This window comes from Ursus americanus, chromosome 7 (genome assembly GCF_024610735.1).
Source record: "Ursus americanus isolate L20-20 chromosome 7, mUrsAme1.1.p, whole genome shotgun sequence".
NCBI lineage: Eukaryota > Metazoa > Chordata > Mammalia > Carnivora > Ursidae > Ursus > Ursus americanus.
This window is the reverse complement of record NC_142133.1, coordinates 11223646-11245312: the sequence shown is the minus strand read 5'-3', so window position 1 is coordinate 11245312 and position 21667 is coordinate 11223646. Positions and strand designations below refer to the sequence as shown.

The following is a 21667-nucleotide window of genomic DNA, read 5'->3' as shown; positions in this document are numbered from 1 at the left end:
CAATAAAGGCCTTACGCAAGAAGTCAAAATACGGTAAAAAAACAAAAACAAAAACGACGTACCATCCGAGCTGTCACTGAGAGCACACATTGTCTTACCTCATTAAGAATGGCCCAAACAGCAGAATTCTGAATCACTGAAAGTCGAAAGGCTGAAATGGGATTTAGACTGGGATCCACCATTCCTTCGGCAACACCATTCTCAAATTTTCCTTCAAAATAAAAATCAACACGTGTTGGGTAGGCTGAAACCGGCACACATAACATATCGCAGACTTAAAACGGGGAAGAAAAACACCAGGACATTTCCAGTGGATGTCATCACACAGGGCCTGGGTGAATTTTTCCCCTTCTTTCTACCTTTATTCAATTTTCAAATTTTTCATTAAGTGTATGCTTTGGATTAGAAGCAACCCATTAAAAGCGGCAGAGTTGAACTTTTTCTTACTGCAAATTAAATATTATACACACACAAACATACATATTTGTTCTTCCATCAAAAATACTTTAACATGCAGGTTTTTAACAAAATGTGGCTTAACCAAATCTTACCAAAGTATATACTCTGTACCATTGCTCCGTCTGACCCTTCCAACATACATACAATGGTTGGCCTCGAGCAGGGGCACCATCTGTATGTATCCTTTCCCATGTCACATCTAGAAGGAATTAAGAAGTGATACCTCATCCAGGAGGCTCTAACAGAAAACTGCCATTATAAATGACAAGCTGAAACGGCTCTCCTTAGGGATAGGACCAAGAAGTTCTATAAAAGGGTAGCATGCTCTGTATCCAATTTTTCTCGCAGTGAGGAATATTCTTAAAACCACAACGAAATGCTATTGAAAAAGTGACAGAAAAATGGTTTGTTCTCGGGCACGTTTCTCTAAGCCAGGAGCTGGCAACCCTTTTCTTATTATAAAGGGCAGATGGTAAATATCTTGGGCTTTGTGGGCCGAGAGGAAAAGTGAAGATACCAGGTTGGTACTTCTACCAAGAGAGAAAAAAATTTCCACAAAATTTTCGCTGATGAAATTCAAATTATAATAACCACCACGGAGTACTTCTGGGTTTTTTTGCTGACGCGGGTGTACCAAGGAGAACATAATTCCTTTTCCGGGGGCGGGGGGTGGTTAACATTTCAGTTAACTGGGATTCGAGGGTCCTCCTCATTAAAATCGATTGTAGGTGTCCATCTGTTCATGTGGATCCATGGGATTTTATATATTTTATCTTGACTATTTCCTTTCACGCAGCCTAGATACTGCGAAATACATCCATTCACAAGCACATGACTTCAATGGGACATATTCATCACCTGGAAGGTATTTATGGAATTCCGTTAGGTTCTTCTCCTTGGTATTTGCCTCGTACGTGTCACCTCACTGCAGAGGAGAGGTGGGAGCTCCTTGATTGGTCTGATATTTCTTGGAGTTGAAATCATAACTGTCATCAGTGACTTGGCTGAAATACAAGGTTTGCATGAAAGTGCTATTTTGTCTCGTCAGTTTTAGGTTGAATTAAACATTATCAAGTCTGCAGCAAAAACTAACTTTCAAAGAGGTTAACAGTGGTTAGGGGCAGTTCTCACTGGGGAAAACTTTCAATCTTGTTCCTGGGCTTAAAAAAGAAAAAAAAAAGGTGGTGTTTTGTTTTGTTTTTTCACAAAATTGATCACTGCTCAGCCCACAGCTGCTGTGCAGCCCGGCAAGCCACCCTATTCAGTTCCTATTTCTGGCAAAAATTCACGGAACTGATCGCGGCAGAGTCCATGAGAGTGAATCACGTTCACTGCTGTCGCTGCTGGTTCGATAAAATAATGATACCTGACAGATTCAAGTATTTCCTGTAAAGTACCTGATGAATAAGAAAATAAATAACCGTTGGCTTAGCTTCCATTTTCACAAGCTTTGTAAATTTCATCCAGCTAAGCCGCCTTCTTCGTGCGTGTCTTCACCACCATTCACCGCAACGCGTTTCACTTCACGTTGTACTCGGCTTGTGTCTCCTCGGCTGGTTGGAAGATCTTCTTGCCCGTACTTGGCTCGATGCAGACTTTTAGAGGCCAATGCGTCAGTCACTTCAAGCTTGGCATTGACTCCCAATAACAACGAGGCAGGACCTGCAGCCTCTATCAACTCATCAAGAGACGAAATCATCTGCTTTGTTTTTTTGTGGAAATGACAGAATTGAGCCTATTTTTATTCCAGTGTTACCTTAGTGCAAGAAGATTTTCTAGGCTTTCATTGTACTGCAGGTCGAGATCCAGTTTCCCACATACGATTATATTTGTTACAATGACTTTTTGTGCACTGAGATATCCCCAGATATTCTGCACTCGCAGGACTCCTTACAGTGATCTTGCACATAGCCTCAGCCAAAAAGCTTCAGATTACATTAGTGCATCTAAACCCTCGCACACAAATGCACGGAGACCAGGAAAAAAACAAAAACAAAAACAACGAAAAACAAAAAAAGGAGTGTCAAGCACTTGGGAATCAACTAAGAACATTTAGTGATGATCAGAATTCTGAGGAAAATTATACTGTTGGGGTTTTAGAAAGAATAAACAACTGGCATAATGAAATATTTGCAGTATTTTTGTCACCTTCTGTGAAGGGAGTTGTTTTCCCAACAAGATGTGCATGTCTGTTACATAAGTATTAAATATAATTCTTATAATTACAATGGGGAGGAAACCGTCACTCTGTGGTTTAAATTATTTTCTCTTTCCGACCTCCCCTTTTTTTTTTTTACATAGCCATTTAATTTTTATATCCTTTTTATTGGTACTCTAGATATTACAACGTACTTCTTTAAGTTCTCAGTCTGACTTTAAAAAATTACATTTTGCCAATTATTAATAATCTCCAATGATTACATGTAGTTGTCACCTGCCTTTTGTTCTCATTTCCATGTAGTTTAAATATGCTATAAATACCATATCACATTATTAGCACTGACGCAGCCAATAGTCTTTGCTTTGTTTTTTGACTGATATCGTTCCCAATGTCCTCAATTCTTGAAGCCGCTGGTTATTGCCAAAAGCCTGATGGTCTTAAACAAGTTTATTTTATCTGCACGTGCATCTTTGGCTGCTCCAATTAAACATGCTTTAACTCACTACTGGTAACTGGTTTTATTGATTTGGCTAAACTCACTTTGGTTACAGCCTTATTTGAATTTTTTTATTTTTGTGAAGAAATTCTGCTGCGGTGAAATACTCTATTTTAAATTTTCTAGTCTTCTGACCTCTGCTTTCCTGTGAGTTGGGAACGCCGTGGGCGCTCGGGACGGTAATGTATTCCCCAGCACAGCTGCTGCCTCACGGTGTAATAACCACGACGATCTGCCATCTGACTTTGTAAAAAATTCCACGTTTCCACAGCGTTAAAAAGCACTGACATTCAAAGTCCACTTCTGCAGTTCTGGCATCATGGGCAAGCACTGTCATTTGCTGAAAAACGTCCCAGGACGGTGGCGTGCGGGTGTGTGTGGCACTCGCTATTTGCAGCACGCCGAGTGCCGGGTCAAAGCCATCGGAGAGCCACGCTGGTCTCTACCGCGAGTCCTGGCTCGTCTCTGCTGTCGGAGCGTCAGAACGCACAGCCGATACGGGAATAAGGGAGCTAAGGGAGCACGGCTGTGTTCCAATAAAACTTTATTTACGGACACCAAAATTTAACTTTGTTATAATTTTTACATGTCACAATATAGAATTCTTTTCATTTTTTTCAAACCATTTAAAAAAAAGTGAAAAAAAAATTAAACATTCTAAGCAAAAACAGGAAGTACGGGGGAAAACCAACAGGAAGTGGGCCACATCTGGACCAAGGGCTATCATGTGCGGATTATGCCGTCTATTCTGGAGTTTTACAACATAATGCTTTTAGTAAGATATGTTCAACTTGAAAACCATACCAGAGAAAACTTGTAATGTTTTTTTTTTAAGGATTTATTTATTTGAGAGAGAGGGAGAGAGTGCACACGTGTGAGCCGGGGCAGAAGCAGAGGGAGAGGGACGAGCAGACTCCACGCCAAGTGTGGAACCCCGGGCCAGGCTCAATCCCAGAACACTGAGATCACGACCTGAACCAAAATCAAGAGTCCTACGTTTAACCAACTGAGCCACCCAGGCGCCCCAAGAAGACTTGTCATATTAAACATACCAACTTCCAAAGTAGTGTTTTTATTCAAAAGCTATTTATAATCTTATTTCATAAAAGTATGGCCATGTTGGGGCTGGACTGGGGTAAGAAGTATATGCTACAAAAAAGTATTACCGAAGTATTGAGTTAGGCAAGGGATTGAGGGCTGAAAAATACTGTGAAACTTAAACACTTTAATGAGATATTATACTGTCATCTGATGAGCTCATTTAATTAGAAAGATAATTACCTAAAGATATAACTGGCCTCTTTAAAACAATTTCACCCAGGGCACCTCTGGGTGGTGCAGTCAGTTAAGCGACCAACTCCTGGTTTTGGCTCAGGTTGTGATCTCAGGGTCATGAGATTGAGCCCTGTGTTGGGCTCTGGGCTCCAGGGGAATCTGCTTAAGACTCTTTCCCTCCCCCTCTTCCTTCCCCCTGCATGCTCGCACACACTATCTAAAATCAATCAATCTTTAAAAAAATTTTTTTTCACCCAGGATTTTATCCTGCGGATACACACTCGTCTGAAAAGAGTATATATTGCAGCAAAAACTTCAAACAACCACCCATCACTAGGTGACTGGCTATAATTTATGCTATGCTAATACATGGGAATACTAGGCAGCCAATTAAAAGTTGAAGAAAGAATACAAAGAATAAGGTAAAACTGAAGATAATGCAGCTAAAGACGCGCTGCATCCCCAACGCAGAGCAACTCTCATACGTGTGCAGAATTGTTCAAAGCAGCATCGTCAGTAACAAAGAAAAAAAAGAAAAAGAAATGGAAACAAACTTTATAACCAAACAGGAGAACAGACAGTGATACATTCGCCCATGGAAATTTACACGTAGTGAAAGTGAATGAGCCCTAGATGCACACGTGCACATGCTGACTCTCATGCTGGAGAAAGGAAACGAACTGTACGCCACAGAAGGCCATCGTGTCTCCCAAATTTAAGAACACGCAAAATAACCCTGTGCATCGTTCAGGAGTACATCGTACGTATGTAGTGAAAGTGTTCATGCAAACAGGAACCACAAACCTTAGGACAGCAGTTCCCTTGCGCGGAACAGGAAAAGAAGGTATTCGGGAAGAACAACTGAATTGGCAAATGTTAAGCCAGCGCACAGGTACTCATTGCATTACTCTTTGTATCTTCTGTGCATCTGGACTGTGCATCGTCCTTGTGTCTCCATGTGTACTTTGGTCACAGAAAAGATGCAGAACAGAGGCTGTAGAGCACGTTTTCACTTGTGTGTGACTGTGTGTCTTTAAAGAATATACTCGTATTTTGAAGTCTGAACAGAATACTTCTGGAAGGACACAAGTTGTTAAAGGAATTGCCTCTGGGAAGCACTGGATGGGGGGGGGGGGGGAAGAAAAGCCAAGGAAACTTAAGCCGATGTTTTCAAATGTGCATTTGGGACCATGTGCCTGTCCTAGCTTTCCAAACAAGAAATTTAATTTTTGTCCCTGACCCAACGGCCTGGTAGGTCAGCACTGAAAGACAGGAAAGAAAGGGGAATGGAAGGAGGAAATTACTGAAGAGTGACTGGAATTCCCAAATCCTGGCACTGGCCCCGTGCGGCGCCCCTCCGGCCGCGCCCTGGCCACGCACCATCCCGTCCTTGCAGTGTTTCTCCGACAAGGTCTTCGCCTCACCACTGGAACGTACTGGTAAGTGTAGACAGCAGCATTTCGGTCTCACTGAGCTCGGGCAGTGTGGGGAATGCAGTGGGTCAGGTCTCAAATGCCGCACTCTCAATGTTCTTACCGATTCAGGTTTTCATGAGGAATGTCTCTCCATTTGCTGTATTTTTTTGAAAGCAATTTTCACCAGTTATGGCTGTTTCAGTACGAGGAAGGCCTGCGACGCTATTCACTGAAGCATACTTAAGGGCCCGGAATTTTTTACATTCAATTGAAAAAATCAGTTGCTTTTTGTTTCTGCTGCACCTTCTCGTTACACAAGGTCCTAGGCTGGCTGATCTGCAAGTTCTCTTTGGTTCTAAACATGTATGAGAGGATGTTTTAGACGGTCGTCATCTTCAAATTGCCGCCCATACTTAATACAGACGGTCAGCGTCCTAGGCTTTCCTCATCCAGAACACGACAGTCTCAGAAACTGAGTAACGGACCAGTAATAGGGTTCATAAATGTCTTGGATGGGCAGCCAATTTTTTGCACATTTCTAGAAGTGAGCTAAGATATAACCCAAATATGAAATAATGAAACTCCTCTAGCCACCAAAACTACACAAAAATTAGGGTTATCACGCAAGCCTTGTAGCAGAAACAATGCCACCAAATGTGAAAACTGCTCCAGAGACCGTTTTCAGAGCGTATCTGTTCTGTATACCTCCAGTGTAAACTCACCAATATTCTCTTCCGCCTACCACTAAGAACACCATTGATTTGTTCTAAGTAAAAGAAAATATATCATCATTCACTGAGGCGACACCTCTCCAATAACAGGCCGTATGTTAACTGCAGGAGACAGCCGAGGGCCATCGCCCCCTCCCTTCCCCCCACGAGCTCACAGGACCGCGCTGTGACACTGGATTGAACTGTGACACGGGACCTCACTGTGACACGGCAAGGCTACCCAGTAAAGGTGCCGTAGGAAGAGCAGAGAAGAGGGTTTAACAGAAAGCAAGAAGTCATTCATTAGGAGGAGTATCAGGTAGAGCAAATGGCCAGAGACACGGCTGCACATGAAAGCAAGGAGCGTAAGAGTCTCAGGACGAGGGAAACTGAGAATCAAAGGAAACACGATGTGAACGTGGATGGACGCTAAGGAATGTGACAATGGAAAGTCGTTAAGGTCTCTCCCCAGGGTAACGTCATGGTAACACGGACGTTTTAGAAGGTAACTGCAGGGGCTCTGGGCAAAGCCAACGCAGGGAGACGCAGTCCTTCTCCGCTCAGACACGGAGGCAGAGGCCGAGAGCACCATCCCAGGCCAGGGGACTACGCATTCCCAGACAGACGGAGTTTACGCTAATGGACAGTAAAAGCGGGATGGGTGTTCAGGGTGTCTCCCAAGGTGGGGCTTAGGCAACCAGGTGAACAGTGACAGCAACAACCATGGTGACCAAAAGACATGACCCTGTTACAGATGCTCAGAGCAGATGGCCGTGTGGCCATGTCAGAAAGCATCTCAAGGGGCACCCGGGCGTCTGCCCCCAGCTCAGGTCATGATCTCAGGGTCATGGGATCGAGCCCCGCATCAGGCTCCCTGCTCCACAGGCAGCCTGCTTCTCCCTCTCCCCCCTCCCCCTGCTTGTGCGCACTCTTTCTCTCTCTCAAATAAATAAATAAATAAATAAATAAATAAATAAATAAAATCTTTAAAAAAATTAAGAAAGAAAGAAAAAGAAGGCATCTCAATACAGACCTAAAGCTCAGGAGGGAGGCAGGGGCTAAGGCACAGGTTCCAGCACCGGGATGATGCTGGGACCCTGCAAGTAGCGAAGGTCACCCAGTAAGAGTGCAGAAGGCAGCAGAAGGCCGATTATCTATCAGTGACGATCAACCATGAAACAGCAGGGGGGAGAGAAAGAGGAACCGGCAAATGAACCTTTGATCTGAAATCCTGGTTGGGTCAAGGCTGTAAAAGTATGTCCTGAAACCCGAGAACGCACACGACTTGGGAGGACACTGGTAACTGTAACCCTAAAGTGCTTAACATCCTACAAGAACTTAAAATTACTCCGGGAGTAAGTCCAGAAAAGTCAAGGACATTTTATTAAAGTAGGAGGTATTACCTATTCTGAAATAACCATCTTCTAATCGTTTGTCTTTGGTTTCTTTGCTTATTTCCAAACCTTCACTCTAAAATAGAACAAAAACATTAACTTTACAAATTATTACTCCTATTTAAAATAAATCCAGTGTATCTTAATAAACATAAAAGTGGCGTTTGTGGCACAGCCATCTCTAAAAAAGAGAAAATGTTATCTCAGTCTTGAACCTCAAAGAGTTAATCAATACAAATAGTCTTTTGTCTTTTAACTATCTGAATCTATATATATATTTGTCAGAAAATTTAAAATTTTAATTAATTTTAAATTTAAGCCAATTTAATAAGGCACTATTTTTTTTTATTAAAAATCAAAAACTGTGTTAACTTGGAAGAAATCTAAGCACTCCTTGAAGACCAGTAAATGAATTTTGTATATTAAACAACAGGTATTAAAACCACGTGGTATTTTGGGACTCAAAAATATAAACAGCAGTTAAACATTAAAGTAAAATGATGATTCATTTATTTTCCTAGTATGAACTTCCAAGTTCTTTTCCAACAGGAAACAGAAGGGAGGCTCTTTCTAGGAATAAGACAGATGGGAGAATATACTAAGTGTTTCATATTTAAAAAAAAAAAAAAAAAAGAATCTTGCTCGCCACTAAGGTCCTGCAATCATGAGAGTTTTCTTTCACCTCATAAACAAGAATAACCTCAAACCAAGTTTCCTGGTCTTAGTTCTTAAGAAAAATTAGGGGAACACATAGGCATACCTTAAAAGGCAAAACTTCCACAGTTGTGTTTGGCAGAATATCCCCTGGATGTTCTTGGTTGCCGCTGTGGAACACGTAACTGAAAAGGCAAACATAAAAGTAAAAGTATGAGTCAGACCAGACTGCACGGAGCTTCGAGAAGCTGGCCTTACCTCCCAGTGAGCTTTCTAAGCAAGCCTCCGCCTGCAGAGCGCAGGGCACCAGAGCGCGTAGCAAGGGCGCGTACGTCTTCTGACCGGTTGCCGGGAACTTGGAGACTTAAGGACGCGACCCTTAGGGGATGTGTGAATTCCTTCCATCAGAAGGCGCTTGTTCGTTGCTTAACATAAATATTTAACAGATTTTTTTTTTTAAAGGACAGTTTTATGCTGCTATTTACACTTTTAAATATAGACACGTCTCAAGAGGGATAATTGAGGCTGCAGATGCAACAACTCAAGACAGGGGAAACCACTTTTAAGAGAAGAACGATGGACGGAATTTGCCATTTAGACAGACTGATGCAGAGGTGTTTACCGTGTGATTATTCATAGTGAAAAACTCAATATGATCTACAAAGTTTAAAATCAGAAGAAGTAAATGATGGTACAGCCCGGCAATGGGGATACTGTGCAACTATTAAAATGTTTATGAATCACTCATGACAAATTATGATGGAAAATATAACACATAAAATTACATACAGACCATAATGGCTTTCAAAGTAGAAAGTGCACAGAATTACAAAAAAAAAAAAAAAAAAGTGCCAATACAGTCACAATGGTGTCTCTAGGGCTGTGATTTTTCCCCCATTTTTCATATTTGTGTAATCAAAACATATCATGTTATATAGTCAGAAAATATTTTCCCTAACACTTAATTTCTGTATTGATAAATACAACTTCTGCTTTCCCCCTCTCAGCAAGTAAGTCACTGTGCAAGTCAAAAGTGATTCCTTTATTCTAGGCAAGGTGGGTCTCTCCCCCGTGAGCTCTAAGAAAATTCAGAGGTACTATGATTTTAAAAGAATTGTGTTTTACTAGAAATGGGTCCTCAGTACGGTCACGCAAATATTACTTTATAAAGTTTACTGTAAATATATTTGGTAAGAAATGTGATCGCCAATACATGAGTTCTTTAGCAGATTCTTTGCTGGCACTAGTTTAACTTGCTAAAAACAAACCAACAGACATGGTCTGAGACTATTCTGATTTATGGAGGTGAAAAATATTGTTTCTGATTCTAGGATGACTCTTTAAAATTGAGTGTAGCTGACACACACGTCACATTCGTGTCAGGTATACAACACAGTGATTCAACATCTCTGTATGTTAGTCTGTGCTCACAACCACAGCTCCCATCTGTCACCATACGGAGCCATCACACTATCACTGACTATATTCCCGCGCCTACCTCTCCCCTTCACCACTGTGCCCACCCCCCCCCCCACCTCTGGCTACCAGTTTGTGTTCTGAATTCACAAGTCTGATTCTACTTTTTGTTTACTTGTGGGTTGTTTTAAGATTCTGGAGTGGAATTATACAGTATTTTTTCTTTCTCAGGCTGATTTATTTCACTTAGCTCAATACCCTCTAGGTCCATCCACGTTGTCACAAACGGCAAGATCTCATCCTTTATGTGGCCGTGTAGTATTCCCTTGTGGGTACATATACCACATTTTCCTTATCCATCTGTCTACTGATGGGCACTTGGGTTGCTTCCCTATCTTGGCTATTGTAAATAATGCTGCAGTGAACAGAGATGTGTAAGTATCTTTTTGAATTAGGGTTTTCCTTTTCTTTAGATAAATACCCATCAGTGGAGTTATTGGATCAGGTTGTATTTCCATTTTTAATTTTTTTGAGGACCCTCCATACTGTTTTCCACAGTGGTTGCACCAATTTACATTCCCACCAACAGTGCATGAGGGGTTCCCTTTCTCCACACCCTCGCCAACGCGTGTTATTTCTTGTCGTTCTGATTTTAGCCATTCTACCTGAGGTAAGATGGTATCTCACTGCAGCTCCCTGATGCTTACTGGTGCTGAACATCTTTTCATTCATCTGTTGGAAAAATGTCTATTCAGGTCCTCTGTCCCATTTTTTAATCAAATCGTTTGGGGTTTTTTTGGTGTTAAGTTGCGTAAGTTCTTTATATATTTTGGATATTAACCTCATATCAAATATTTATGATGACTCTTTCTCATGTAGGCTCCACACCCAGCATGAAGCCCATAAAGGGGCCTGAACCCACGACCTTGAGGATCAAGACCTGAGCTGAGATCAAGAGTCAGATGTTCAACGAACTGAGCCAGGCCGGTGCCCCTAGACTCTTTTAAGTGTGGTAAATATTACCTCAGGGTGCTGAGTATCACACTAGCAAAAAAATGAACATTAAATAACAACAAAATATTATATACTCACAAATGCAAAATAGTACTCAAAAGTATTTTTGTTTTTCCAGTGATATTCCCATTGCCCAAAACATTTTTACACGCTTAAATTCCTCTTTAGAATCAGTTTAGAGTAATAAAATAAAATTAATAACATAACTATGCATTATTTCTGGCAACTTTAAACAGAATGATTCCAAATGATCTTTGGTGGGTTCTAAAAACTGGAGAGCCCTCACACGAGAATACATGACACAACGCGCCACGGGCTACAGAATTATACTCCACTCGGGGATCACATTTAAGTGTACCACAGACAGAGTACAGTCTGGGGGATACACCCAAAACTGAGGGGAGGTAGAGGAATCATGACTGTTAAAAAACAGGGAGAAAAGAGTCCTAAATTTTGTAAAATGAACATAAATTCTGAAAAACACAGAAAGGTTATAAATTCTTCCACCGTGGGCTAAAAGCAAGCCAGCATTTGTAAAATCACTGACTGGGGATGGTCATAGTCTGTCAAATTGATAATTTCAGCCAATTTGCTAGGTAACTGACTCGTTCTCAGTCAAATCCCAGAAGATATTCTAGAATAAGGACATGACAACTAATTTTATATTGTGAGGGAGAGTTTTACATTAAAGTACTAAAAAACTATACTAAATATATGTTCAACAATACCAAAAGAATTTACCAAACATGCCAGGGGCTAATGTCATATCTGAAAACCACACACCCATTTTACTACGAAGTTGTAGGAAGTGTATTTTATAACCTAACATTTGGGACCCACTGTCTCCTCACATCTGTTATACACACACAAAATCCATCATAAATCACACTACGAATAAGAGGTGTAGCATCGTTAGGACCAAATAGATGTCAACAGTCACCAACCTTTCTACATTGACTGGCTTATCAAATTTGAACAAGATGTAGTCTCCCGCTACTGGGGTTATAGCCCAGAAGAAATCCTCCCCCATGTAAGTTTTCTCCAGTGTATGTCCTTGATAGACCTTCAAAGAAGTAGATATCTCCGCAGGTGGGTTTACGTGGATTTTGAGAAGTAATGGTTTCATGTAATCTTTATCCTAGGAGGAGAGACACGTAGGCTGTTAAACACAACATAGTGTATTTATACTTAAGAAGAGCAATCAATGGCTATACCCTAAATGACAAACAGTACGCCCATGAGAAAAATAAAATTAAATCACCAACCGTGAGTTTCTGAATTTTTCCTGATAGAGAAGAATGCAGCCCAACATGTTGGAAAAGGGAAGGTCTGAAGCGAATTCGTAGATTTGCTTTCTGTCTATCACAATGTTTCTAAATATTGAAAAAAAAATCATGTTAGTGTCACATTACAAAGTGAAATCTTGTCCTCATCAGAAAATCCAGAAATCCTTCTATTAATTTTTTTTTTTTTTTTTAGAGACAGAGTGGGGGTAGGGGGCAGAGGGAGAGGGAGAGGGAGAATCTTAAGCAGGCTCCACACCCAGCATGGAGCCCGATGTGGGGCTCGATCCCACAACCGTGAGATCATGACCTGAGCTGAACCCAAGAGTCGGACGCTCAACCGACTGGGTCACCCAGGTGCCCCTTCCAGAAGTCCTTTTAAAGAATATTGAAAAGAAAATCCAACTTCATCTCATAATTCCCAGCCATAATTTTTAGGGTCCTCTTTAAGACACTAAGAGATTCACTACCTACTTGATAAACTGATTCGATATGGAAATTTAAAATAAGCACAACCAAGAGAAGAGGTAAGGATTTAATTTCAACCATCTTCAGTGTATGTCAAAATGAACATTTGACTTTTAATATTAAAATGCACACGCTATAAACTCGAGGTTTGGTTCAAATATACAGAATATCTTTAATCGATAATATAATGAAGAATTTCCAAATAGTAAGAGGCACATTTTGTTTCACTGAAGTAATGTGAAAATGCAAGGCAACAGCTTGACCATAGCAAGTACATGGTAATTCAGGTTCCACAATTCAACTCAGCACAGTTACGGGACACTCGTGTTTCCACGCGAAGTGCCCCCGGGGCCAGACTTCAGATCGCAACCTGTCCTCACGCTTGGTCCTGGCGTGTGAACCCCATGATGCCAGCAGGGCTCTCCCTGCGTGTTAACTCAGTACTTCAAGACAGCCCCAGCTATCCTGTCAGGCTTTTATCAACTCCTCTCGTTTTCAGTGACGTTTACAAGTTCTAGGCCTACTTGTATGCCTTTATTTGTAAGACATTTCCACGTGGAAAGGCCTCCAATAATTTTCTGGGTACTAAAATGCTTAATTTTTCTCAAGAGGTTTTACTTCATCACCGTTCTTGCTAACTCCAGAGTAGAGGCAATAGAACATACTCTGTTTACACAGATTTGACTACTCAAGCGGAGGCGAGGGAAAGGAAGGAAGGGAGAGTAAAGGAGAAGAGCAGGGGTGGGGGGGAGGGGAAGAAGAGAGCCAACGGCGCCCGAGACGGAGCCTCTCAATAAAGCAAAGGATGCATTCGTGCCTCAAGAGTGCTAGTGGGTTGAGAAACCTGTGGAGAATGTGTGAGTGCGCGGAGGGGTCTTCCAGACCACCATCAAAGAGATATTGTTCTGGAGGTAAGTATGTGGTGACAGCTTCTCTGACATCCTGGCGGAAGCGACTAAAGAATTAATGGGCCACGGAAAACCATGGCCTAAGGAGCAGTGACAGAATAGTCAGATCAAACTGGCCAAAGGGCTGTGTGCTAAAATTTACAGATGATTTAAATGGCTTTAATTTTCCCCATCAGAGATTCTCACCTCCCAGACTCATTTCAGACCCTAGCCCTATAGGAGATAAAATATTGCACAGGACCGACTGAATGCAAGTTTACTGTAGGAGCGTAAAGATCACATGAATTTTCATATGTCCCACAATAAAAATGTCTGTAAATCACAAAGAAAATACAGGTCAGGACTTACATCATAAAAATGAATTGTGCAAATCAATTTATATGTTCAATCATCGTTGGAAAGTAGCTACTTTGCTATTTGGCTACATTCCATGATTCACTCTAAGAAAGTGGTTTAAAGACAAACAAAACAAAACAAAGGAATGTAACAATAGTTTATAAACACCAGAAGGCAGGGTCCTAAAAACTAAGTGGCAGGTAGGATGATCAAACTATTCTAGGTAATATACTAAGGTCATGAAGTCAAATTAAATGTTTGTAGAATGAATGTTAAGTCATCTCTATAAAGGCACATCCCCATAATAAGGATTTCCTGTTACTATGTGTCGAAAATGACTTATTTTTAAGAATGTGTATTCACACTTATGCTTACACCAAATACTTATTTTTTTCCCAGAGGTACAATTCAAATTGGATGAGGAAAGCACATCTAATTACTTTTTACAATAAGATTTCTATGGAAATAACACGATTAAACAAAAATAATCGTTTACTTACTTGCTACCATCACCCCAAAGGTCAGCAATTAGTATGAACACTGGTTTCTTGCCAGTAATATACTAAAAAGTACTTTTTGACTTGCCATTGTTTTGGTATAAAATATTACTTCTATTTTATTCCTTATTTCCAGATGTGTTGGGGCCTGATATTGTCCCAAAAGTATTTGAAAAAAGAAAGGTGACAGAGAGTGTGAAGAAAGCTGAAATACACCCCCCCCTCTCAGGACACATAGGAGAACATCTATAGCCCACAGTAACGAAGTACCAGAGCCTAAAGACATCGCCAACATTTATCTGCAATTTAAAGAAAGGTAGACTTCACTGATTTACAGGATTTTCCACTGTTCTTTAAAAGTCCCTCTAATTTAGGAACTTTTTGTCAGTTCAGGAGAGCAGGCAAGCACTTCAAATGTTAAGTGAAAACACTGTTTTCAGTCAGCTATCTATTTAACTGTTCATTTACAAAATCTGGCTCCCTGAAAGCCACTTTGATGAGATCCAAAAAAAGAAGCCTCTTCCCCTGTTAGAAGGTAGGGGAGGGACAGTAAAGTATCCGTCAAACTGAGAAAGCAGAGCTTTATTCAAGGTAACTGATGATGCGTATGTGGGGGGAGAATTGGGTGGGACGACGAACCGACCATGCAGTTATTCTCTGCAAGGTCTGGACCGTGGTCCACAGATATGATAGAGAAGAGGACACACCGTAGTGACAAGGACCCTGTAGTGAGATCAAAGGGTTTGCATGCACCTAGTTGACAGCTAACCTTTGATTAGATCTCCTAGTACCACCTGTGTGTCAGGAAGGGACAAAGACTCCATCATCTCTAACAGATACACGGGAGACCAAAGCAAGCTCTCTCCTTCGCAGCCTAAGGTGGCATTTCTAACCTATGTGCGTATTAATCATCACGAGCCCTGAGCACGTAGCCAAGAGAGGTCATGGACTGAATGTGAACAAAATGACGGGCCAAAGATGGGAGTCATTTTTTGTCAGCACTCTTACATCTACCCTCACAAGAAATCAACTTACTGCATCTTTCTCAGGGTTGCAGACTTTTACCCAGAGAATATGGTCCAAGAGCCAATCAATGGGTTTCTCCTTATAGAACATAAATATGAATTCCACAATCAGGGTGAGGTCTGGTGCTTGAAACATTTTACCTGAAAAAACATTCTCCGTCAATAGCTGTTATAAAGAAACCAACCAACAAAAAGGCTTAAATAAATGAGATCTGTACAACAAACACATTAAAGCTTGTGCTTTCAAATAGACGTCATTAGGAATAACTTCCCCACTTGTCTTACCCAAAGCAAACAAAGCTGCTTTAGCTAACATTCTGAGTTGACACCTGGGTATAAACAGAACTACTGAACTCCCGACTTTCTCCATTATAAAAACTATCATACAGCTACTGGCTCGAAGGATTCAAGAACCAAGTCAGAGATTTTTCCTTCACGTCTTATTAAAATTCTTCCCATTAAAAAAAGGGGGGGGGGACTTTGGGTTCTTTTACATTTAGGTAAAAAAAAAAAAAAATTAACCAAATCAATAAATGCGAAAAACAAGGTCTCCTTATTCTGTCTTTAATGAAACTTTCACAAGTGAAGACATTTTTTGACTCCTAAGTTTTGGGATAAACGACCAACAAGGCCAAAGGCCCAGCCTCTAATACTTAAAGTTTTAAAGTACTATAGAAAGTGAAATGTTATCCACTGGGTGTTTTCTAAAACCTGTAAACTTCCTGCAATTCTGCAACTTTAAACATGTTCTCTTTAATTGCAGAATCTAGGGATTTTAGTGGAAAAAATTTTTTTGAATGAGCACCTTAATGAGTCTATGAAAGCAACAAATGGATATGAGTTAATCACTGAACAAGAACTTCGAGGACTACACCAAACGCCAGGAATTCATACTAGAAAACATTTAGCGTGGCGTTCTTTTTAAAAGAACCCCAATCCTGCGAAAGCACTGGGCCGTAAAAGAGCGACTGGAGGGATGAGAGAAGAAATCAGACATGCTCAGGACCATGGCTGGCTGGCTGCACGTACTCCACAGAAAATACTGCAATCCTAGAAGTATCCAAATATTATTTTGGCATGACGTTCATCATTTCGTATGTAGAAGTTTACCTAAATTAAATTTCCTCTAAAGCAATCCATTTGCAGAGGAAAAGAAAGACAATTTTAAGGTAAAAAAAAATTAGTTTCAGATTCCAAGAGTCACAGTTATTTCTGGAGAGTAGATAAATCTGACACTTTTCTTACCAATGAAGCCCAGCTGGGAGAACTCTAGTATCATCCATTCCTCAGAAGAAAGTTGAAGTGCAAAATTTTTTATAGTGTTAAAGTAATTCTGTTTGACAATAATGTCATCTTCAAGCTAAAGAAAATTGAACAATCAGATTAATAAATCAGAAAGAGATGGAAAGATTCAGATAAAAGGACATTCTTTATCATAAGAAGACTCAAGCATTCTTTTAAATTGCCAGTCAAGGAAAAACAATGGTCAAAAATGATGAAAATACCAAAATAAATTTCAGTAAAAGACAATGAGGACAATAAAAGGGGAGAGGCACATAGCAAGTCACCTGAACCACTCCCTTGCTGTAGGAAATCACAGCCCCACTCCTTTCATAGTGACCAACATGATCTCACATTGTCCTTTTTACTTTTCAAAGGAAAAGAGTTTTAGTAAGCCTTTAAATTTTTTTAATTTTTACATAATACATATATACTAAGTCAAAAAGCCAGTAGCTTTCCTTCTCCGCCCTCCAGCCTCCGAGCTGAGGTAACCAATGTGAAGGGTTGGGTGTGCACCCATTCGACACCTTCTTGATGGCCATACAGAAAAGACCCACATGTACTTAGGGTTCCCAGCCACATTTACATTTTTATAAATAAGGGATCACGTTATCACACTGTCTTTTCTCTCTTAATACATGACGGCTATCTTTCCAGGTTAGTAAATATTTAGTAGGTGCATAATATTCCATGATATCAATGTAAAACAATTCATTCAATTCTTCCCTGATCATAGGCAAACATCCAGCTCGTTTCTCATTTTTCGTCAGTGCAAACCATGATGCAATAACTATGCTTATATGTACATATTAGTGCTTTTCATTTCTGTAGGACAGACACCTGAAAGCTCACTTTTGAAATTTTAAAAGATATCTTCAGGGCGCCTGGGTGGCTCAGCTGGTGAAGTGTCCAACTCTTAATTTTGGCTCAGGTCACGATCTCAGGATTGTGAGATCGAGCCCCGCATCAGGCTCTGCGCTCAGTGGGGAGTCTGCTGGAGAGTCTCCCTCCCTCTTCCTCTGCCCATCCCCCAGCTCTACCTCCAAAATAAATAAATCTTTAAAAAATACATGAACAAACACATGATGTCTTCAAAATACTTAAACTGTGGTGTTTCAAAGTGCCAGTTAATCCCATATGCTTGGCCACCATCACGTGTTATTTATGCTTGGAATTTTCACCAATTCAGCTGGGAGTTGACAAAGATCAGGGATCATAAATGTATGCAAAGACTTCCTCCCCAGAATCTCCTCTCATAAAATTTTCAAGTCACAAGGTGATTCTAATATCCTACATTTTTTTCCTTTTCTTAATTTCATGTTATCACTTCTAGTTACCTGCTAAGCAATTTTCACTTATTTTAATATATAGGTTTTTCATGTATTTAAATCCTACAAGCTTTCTTCTTTCTACCCATGAAGAAACAGCAAGAGTATCTGGAAAGACAGGACTGACTCACCAAATATTTGTTGAGCTTTTATTGTGTTCTAGATACTATACTAACCCAGGGAACACACAGGTGAACAGAAAAGACATGTTTTATGCCTTCAGGGTTTTAGGGAAGCTGGAGGGAAAACTAGACAAAGCACAGAACTACACTGACGTCTAACTTCCCTTTCTGAAAGAGGTGCCCACACTCAAACCTAAACACTGTGCATGCCCAAAGGAAAGATGACCCCTAGTATCAGGCAGTTCCGAATTTTTCCAGCAAGTAACTTCAAAAACAAGTCTAGAATATTTAAATGTACAGAAATATAGTTGAAATAGTCAAATGCCTATTTAAAACTTAGTACACTAATCTTGGTTACCGATTCACATTTTACATTCAATTAGGACAATTGCTTTGTTCTACTCTCACATCTCATCAAACAACTTCACTTTTATTTCTGGGCTCTCTATTCCGTGCCATTGATCTGTGAGTCTGTTTTTGTGCCAGCACCATACTGTTTCCACTCCCACAGCTTTGTGGTCTAGTCTATCTTGAAATCTAGGATTGCATTACCTCCATCTTCGTTGTTCTTTCTCAAGACTGCTTTGGCTACTCAGGGTCTTCTGTGGTTCCATACAAATTTTAGTATTATTTGTTTGAGTTCTGAGAAAAATGCTGTTAGTATTTGACAGGGATGGCGCTTTGGGTTGCACGGACATTTTAACAATATTAATTCTTCCATCCATGAGCATGGAACTTCTTTCCATTTGTTTGCATCATCTTTAAGTTCTTTCATCACTGTCTTATAGTTTTCAGAGTACAGGTTTTCACCTCCTTGGTTAAAGCTTATTCCTAGGTATTTTATTCTCTTTTTTTGGTGCAATCGTAAACCGTTTTCTTAATTTCCTGTCCCGCTACTCTGTTATTAGTGTATAGACATGCAACAGATTTTTGTATATAAGCAACTTCACTTTTTAAAAAAAAAACTTAAGGTAATTTTAGATTCCTATGTGGCTCTAAGAAAGAACAGAGATCCTGAATACCTTTCACCCAGTTTTCCCCAATCTAACATCCTCCAGTATAACTACACTGTAATCGACTGACCACAATTCACTGACCTTATTAAATTTCACCAGTTTTACAGGCAGTCAGGCATGTGTAGGGATGTGTGTGTGTGTGTGTGTGTGTGTGTGTGTGTGTGTGTTTAGTTCCATGTGATGCTGGGGAGACAGAACAATACCATCATGAGGATTCTTGTGCTACCGCTACCTCTTAGGTCGACAGCCACCTCCTCCCTTCCCCACTTCCAGCATCCGGTAACCAACAATCTGTTCGCATTTCTCCAATTTCGTCATTTCAAAAATGCCATATAAATGGAATCATATAGTGCGTAACCTTTCAAGACTGGATTTTAAAGTCCCCATAGCTCCTTAAGATCCAAGATGTGGTAGCAATAGTCTGTTTCTTTTCATTATTCCGTATTCCGTGGTAGAGACCGGCCACGGCTTAACATTCACTTGATGAAGAACATGTGGCTTGTTTCCAGATTTTGGCTATCACGAATAAAGCTGCTAGGAACGCTCGTGTACAGGATTTTTAGGGAACCTATGTGCTTCTCTGACCTGAGTGTTTTGTCATGGCAGGAGCCGGTCTTTAACAAATCTTACATCTCACTAGTGATCACTGGCTTACAGAGGGAAGCTAAAAAACAAGATGCAAAATACTGTTTTTATAATATGCAACTGTGGTATCAGAAAACGAATATTATATATTGGAATATTATATGCAGAATACTTTATATGTTATATTTCTTCTTAAATTTTTCTAAAATACAAAAAGAAAAAAACTAGGGGTACCTGGGTGGCTCAGTCAGTTAAGGGTCTGCCTCCAGCTCTGGTCATGATCTCGGGGTCCTGGGATGGAGCCCCGCATCGGGCTCCCTGCTCAGCAGGGAGTCTACTTCTCCTTCTCCTCCTGCCGTCCCCATCCCACACTCTTGTGCTCATGCTCTGTCTCACTCTCTCTCTATCTCAAATAAATAAAATCTTAAAAAAGGAAAGAAACAAACAAACAAACTAATGGTGGCTACCCATGGGGAAGGGAGGAAACAGTGCTAGGAGTGGGAATATAAGTGAGACTTCTGTGTAGCTTATTTTATGTAAGTTTTGATTTTGGAATTTTTTTTTTTTTTACAACTAAAAAGGATAAAAATTCTTAAAAATTGAATACAAAATGAAACAAACCAAGTTTCATATCAATTCAGCAGCACGGTCACCCCGTATAAAGAATTTCTTCCGGTGACTTTCAAACACAGGATTTGTATCCATATTAGGACATATTCTAAGGGGGGGGGAAATTGGACAAAGAAAATTTAAATCACATTCAGCAGTCTAATAGTAGTGATAATGGTATTATTATTTTGAAACTATTTCAGACATACTGTAGAATAAAAGAATTATGTTAATAGGATAATGCTATTAAAAACCAAGACTTTTAATATGATTAAAAACCAACCCCTAAAAATCTTCATTTGATTTGGGAATATCAATGAGCTTGTAGTCTCCCCCCCTGAAAAATAAAATACTCTTTTCCTTGCTAAAAGGCCTAGAAGCAAAAACACCATAAGAACAATGAGCATCTCACACACCTGGATTGTTGTCCTAAATACTATTTGCCTCTAAACAAAACAGGGCTCCTTAAGCTGAGATGCCCTTCAACAGATGACTGGATTAGGAAGTTGTGGTCCATATATACCATGGAATATTACTCAGCTATCAAAAAGAACGATTTCTCAACATTTGCTGCAACATGGATGGCACTGGAGGAGATAATGCTAAGTGAAATAAGTCAAGCAGAGAAAGACAATTATCATATGGTTTCTCTCATCTATGGAACATAAGAACTAGGAAGATCGGTAGGGGAAGAAAGGGATAAAGAAAGGGGGGGGTAATCAGAAGGGAGAATGAAGCATGAGAGACTATGGACTCTGAGAAACAAACTGAGGGCTTCAGAGGGGAGGGGGGTGGGGGAATGGGATAGACCGGTGATGGGTGGTAAGGAGGGCACATATTGCATGGTGCACTGGGTGTTATACGCAACTAATGAATCCTCGAACTTTACATCAGAAACCAGGGATGTACTGTATGGTGACTAACATAATATAATAAAAAAACATTAAAATAAGAAAAAAAAACAGGGATGTACTGTATGGTGACAAACATAATATAATAAAGAAACATTAAAAAAAAAAACAAACAGGGCTCCTTAGAGAAACGGCTGGTTCTAGATCTGGCACAGGAAATGTGCAAATCTTGTGCCAGTCATCAAAGAAATGATCAAAGATTACTGGACTTACATGGAAGAAATACAAGAGCCAATTTTTTTAAAAAATATTTATTTATTTGACAGAGAGAGATAGTGAGAGACAAAGCACACGCAGGGGGAGC

The 21667-nt window shown here is 40.2% G+C and overlaps 1 protein-coding gene across 5 annotated transcripts in view; it reads right to left on the bottom strand.

The window, feature by feature from the left end:
* Positions 1–21667, bottom strand: part of MGAT4A (alpha-1,3-mannosyl-glycoprotein 4-beta-N-acetylglucosaminyltransferase A) — a 118962-nt gene that overhangs the window by 5887 nt on the left and 91408 nt on the right. For all 5 annotated transcript variants that reach the window (XM_045771838.2, XM_045771835.2, XM_087863332.1 and 2 more), the window contains 7 exons: positions 16757–16871; positions 15522–15652; positions 12260–12367; positions 11939–12132; positions 8671–8749; positions 7920–7986; positions 99–211 (listed from right to left, as the gene is read on the bottom strand). In XM_045771838.2, coding sequence (XP_045627794.2) covers positions 99–211; positions 7920–7986; positions 8671–8749; positions 11939–12132; positions 12260–12367; positions 15522–15652; positions 16757–16871 — 807 coding nt within the window. The remainder of the gene's footprint in view (positions 1–98; positions 212–7919; positions 7987–8670; positions 8750–11938; positions 12133–12259; positions 12368–15521; positions 15653–16756; positions 16872–21667) is intronic.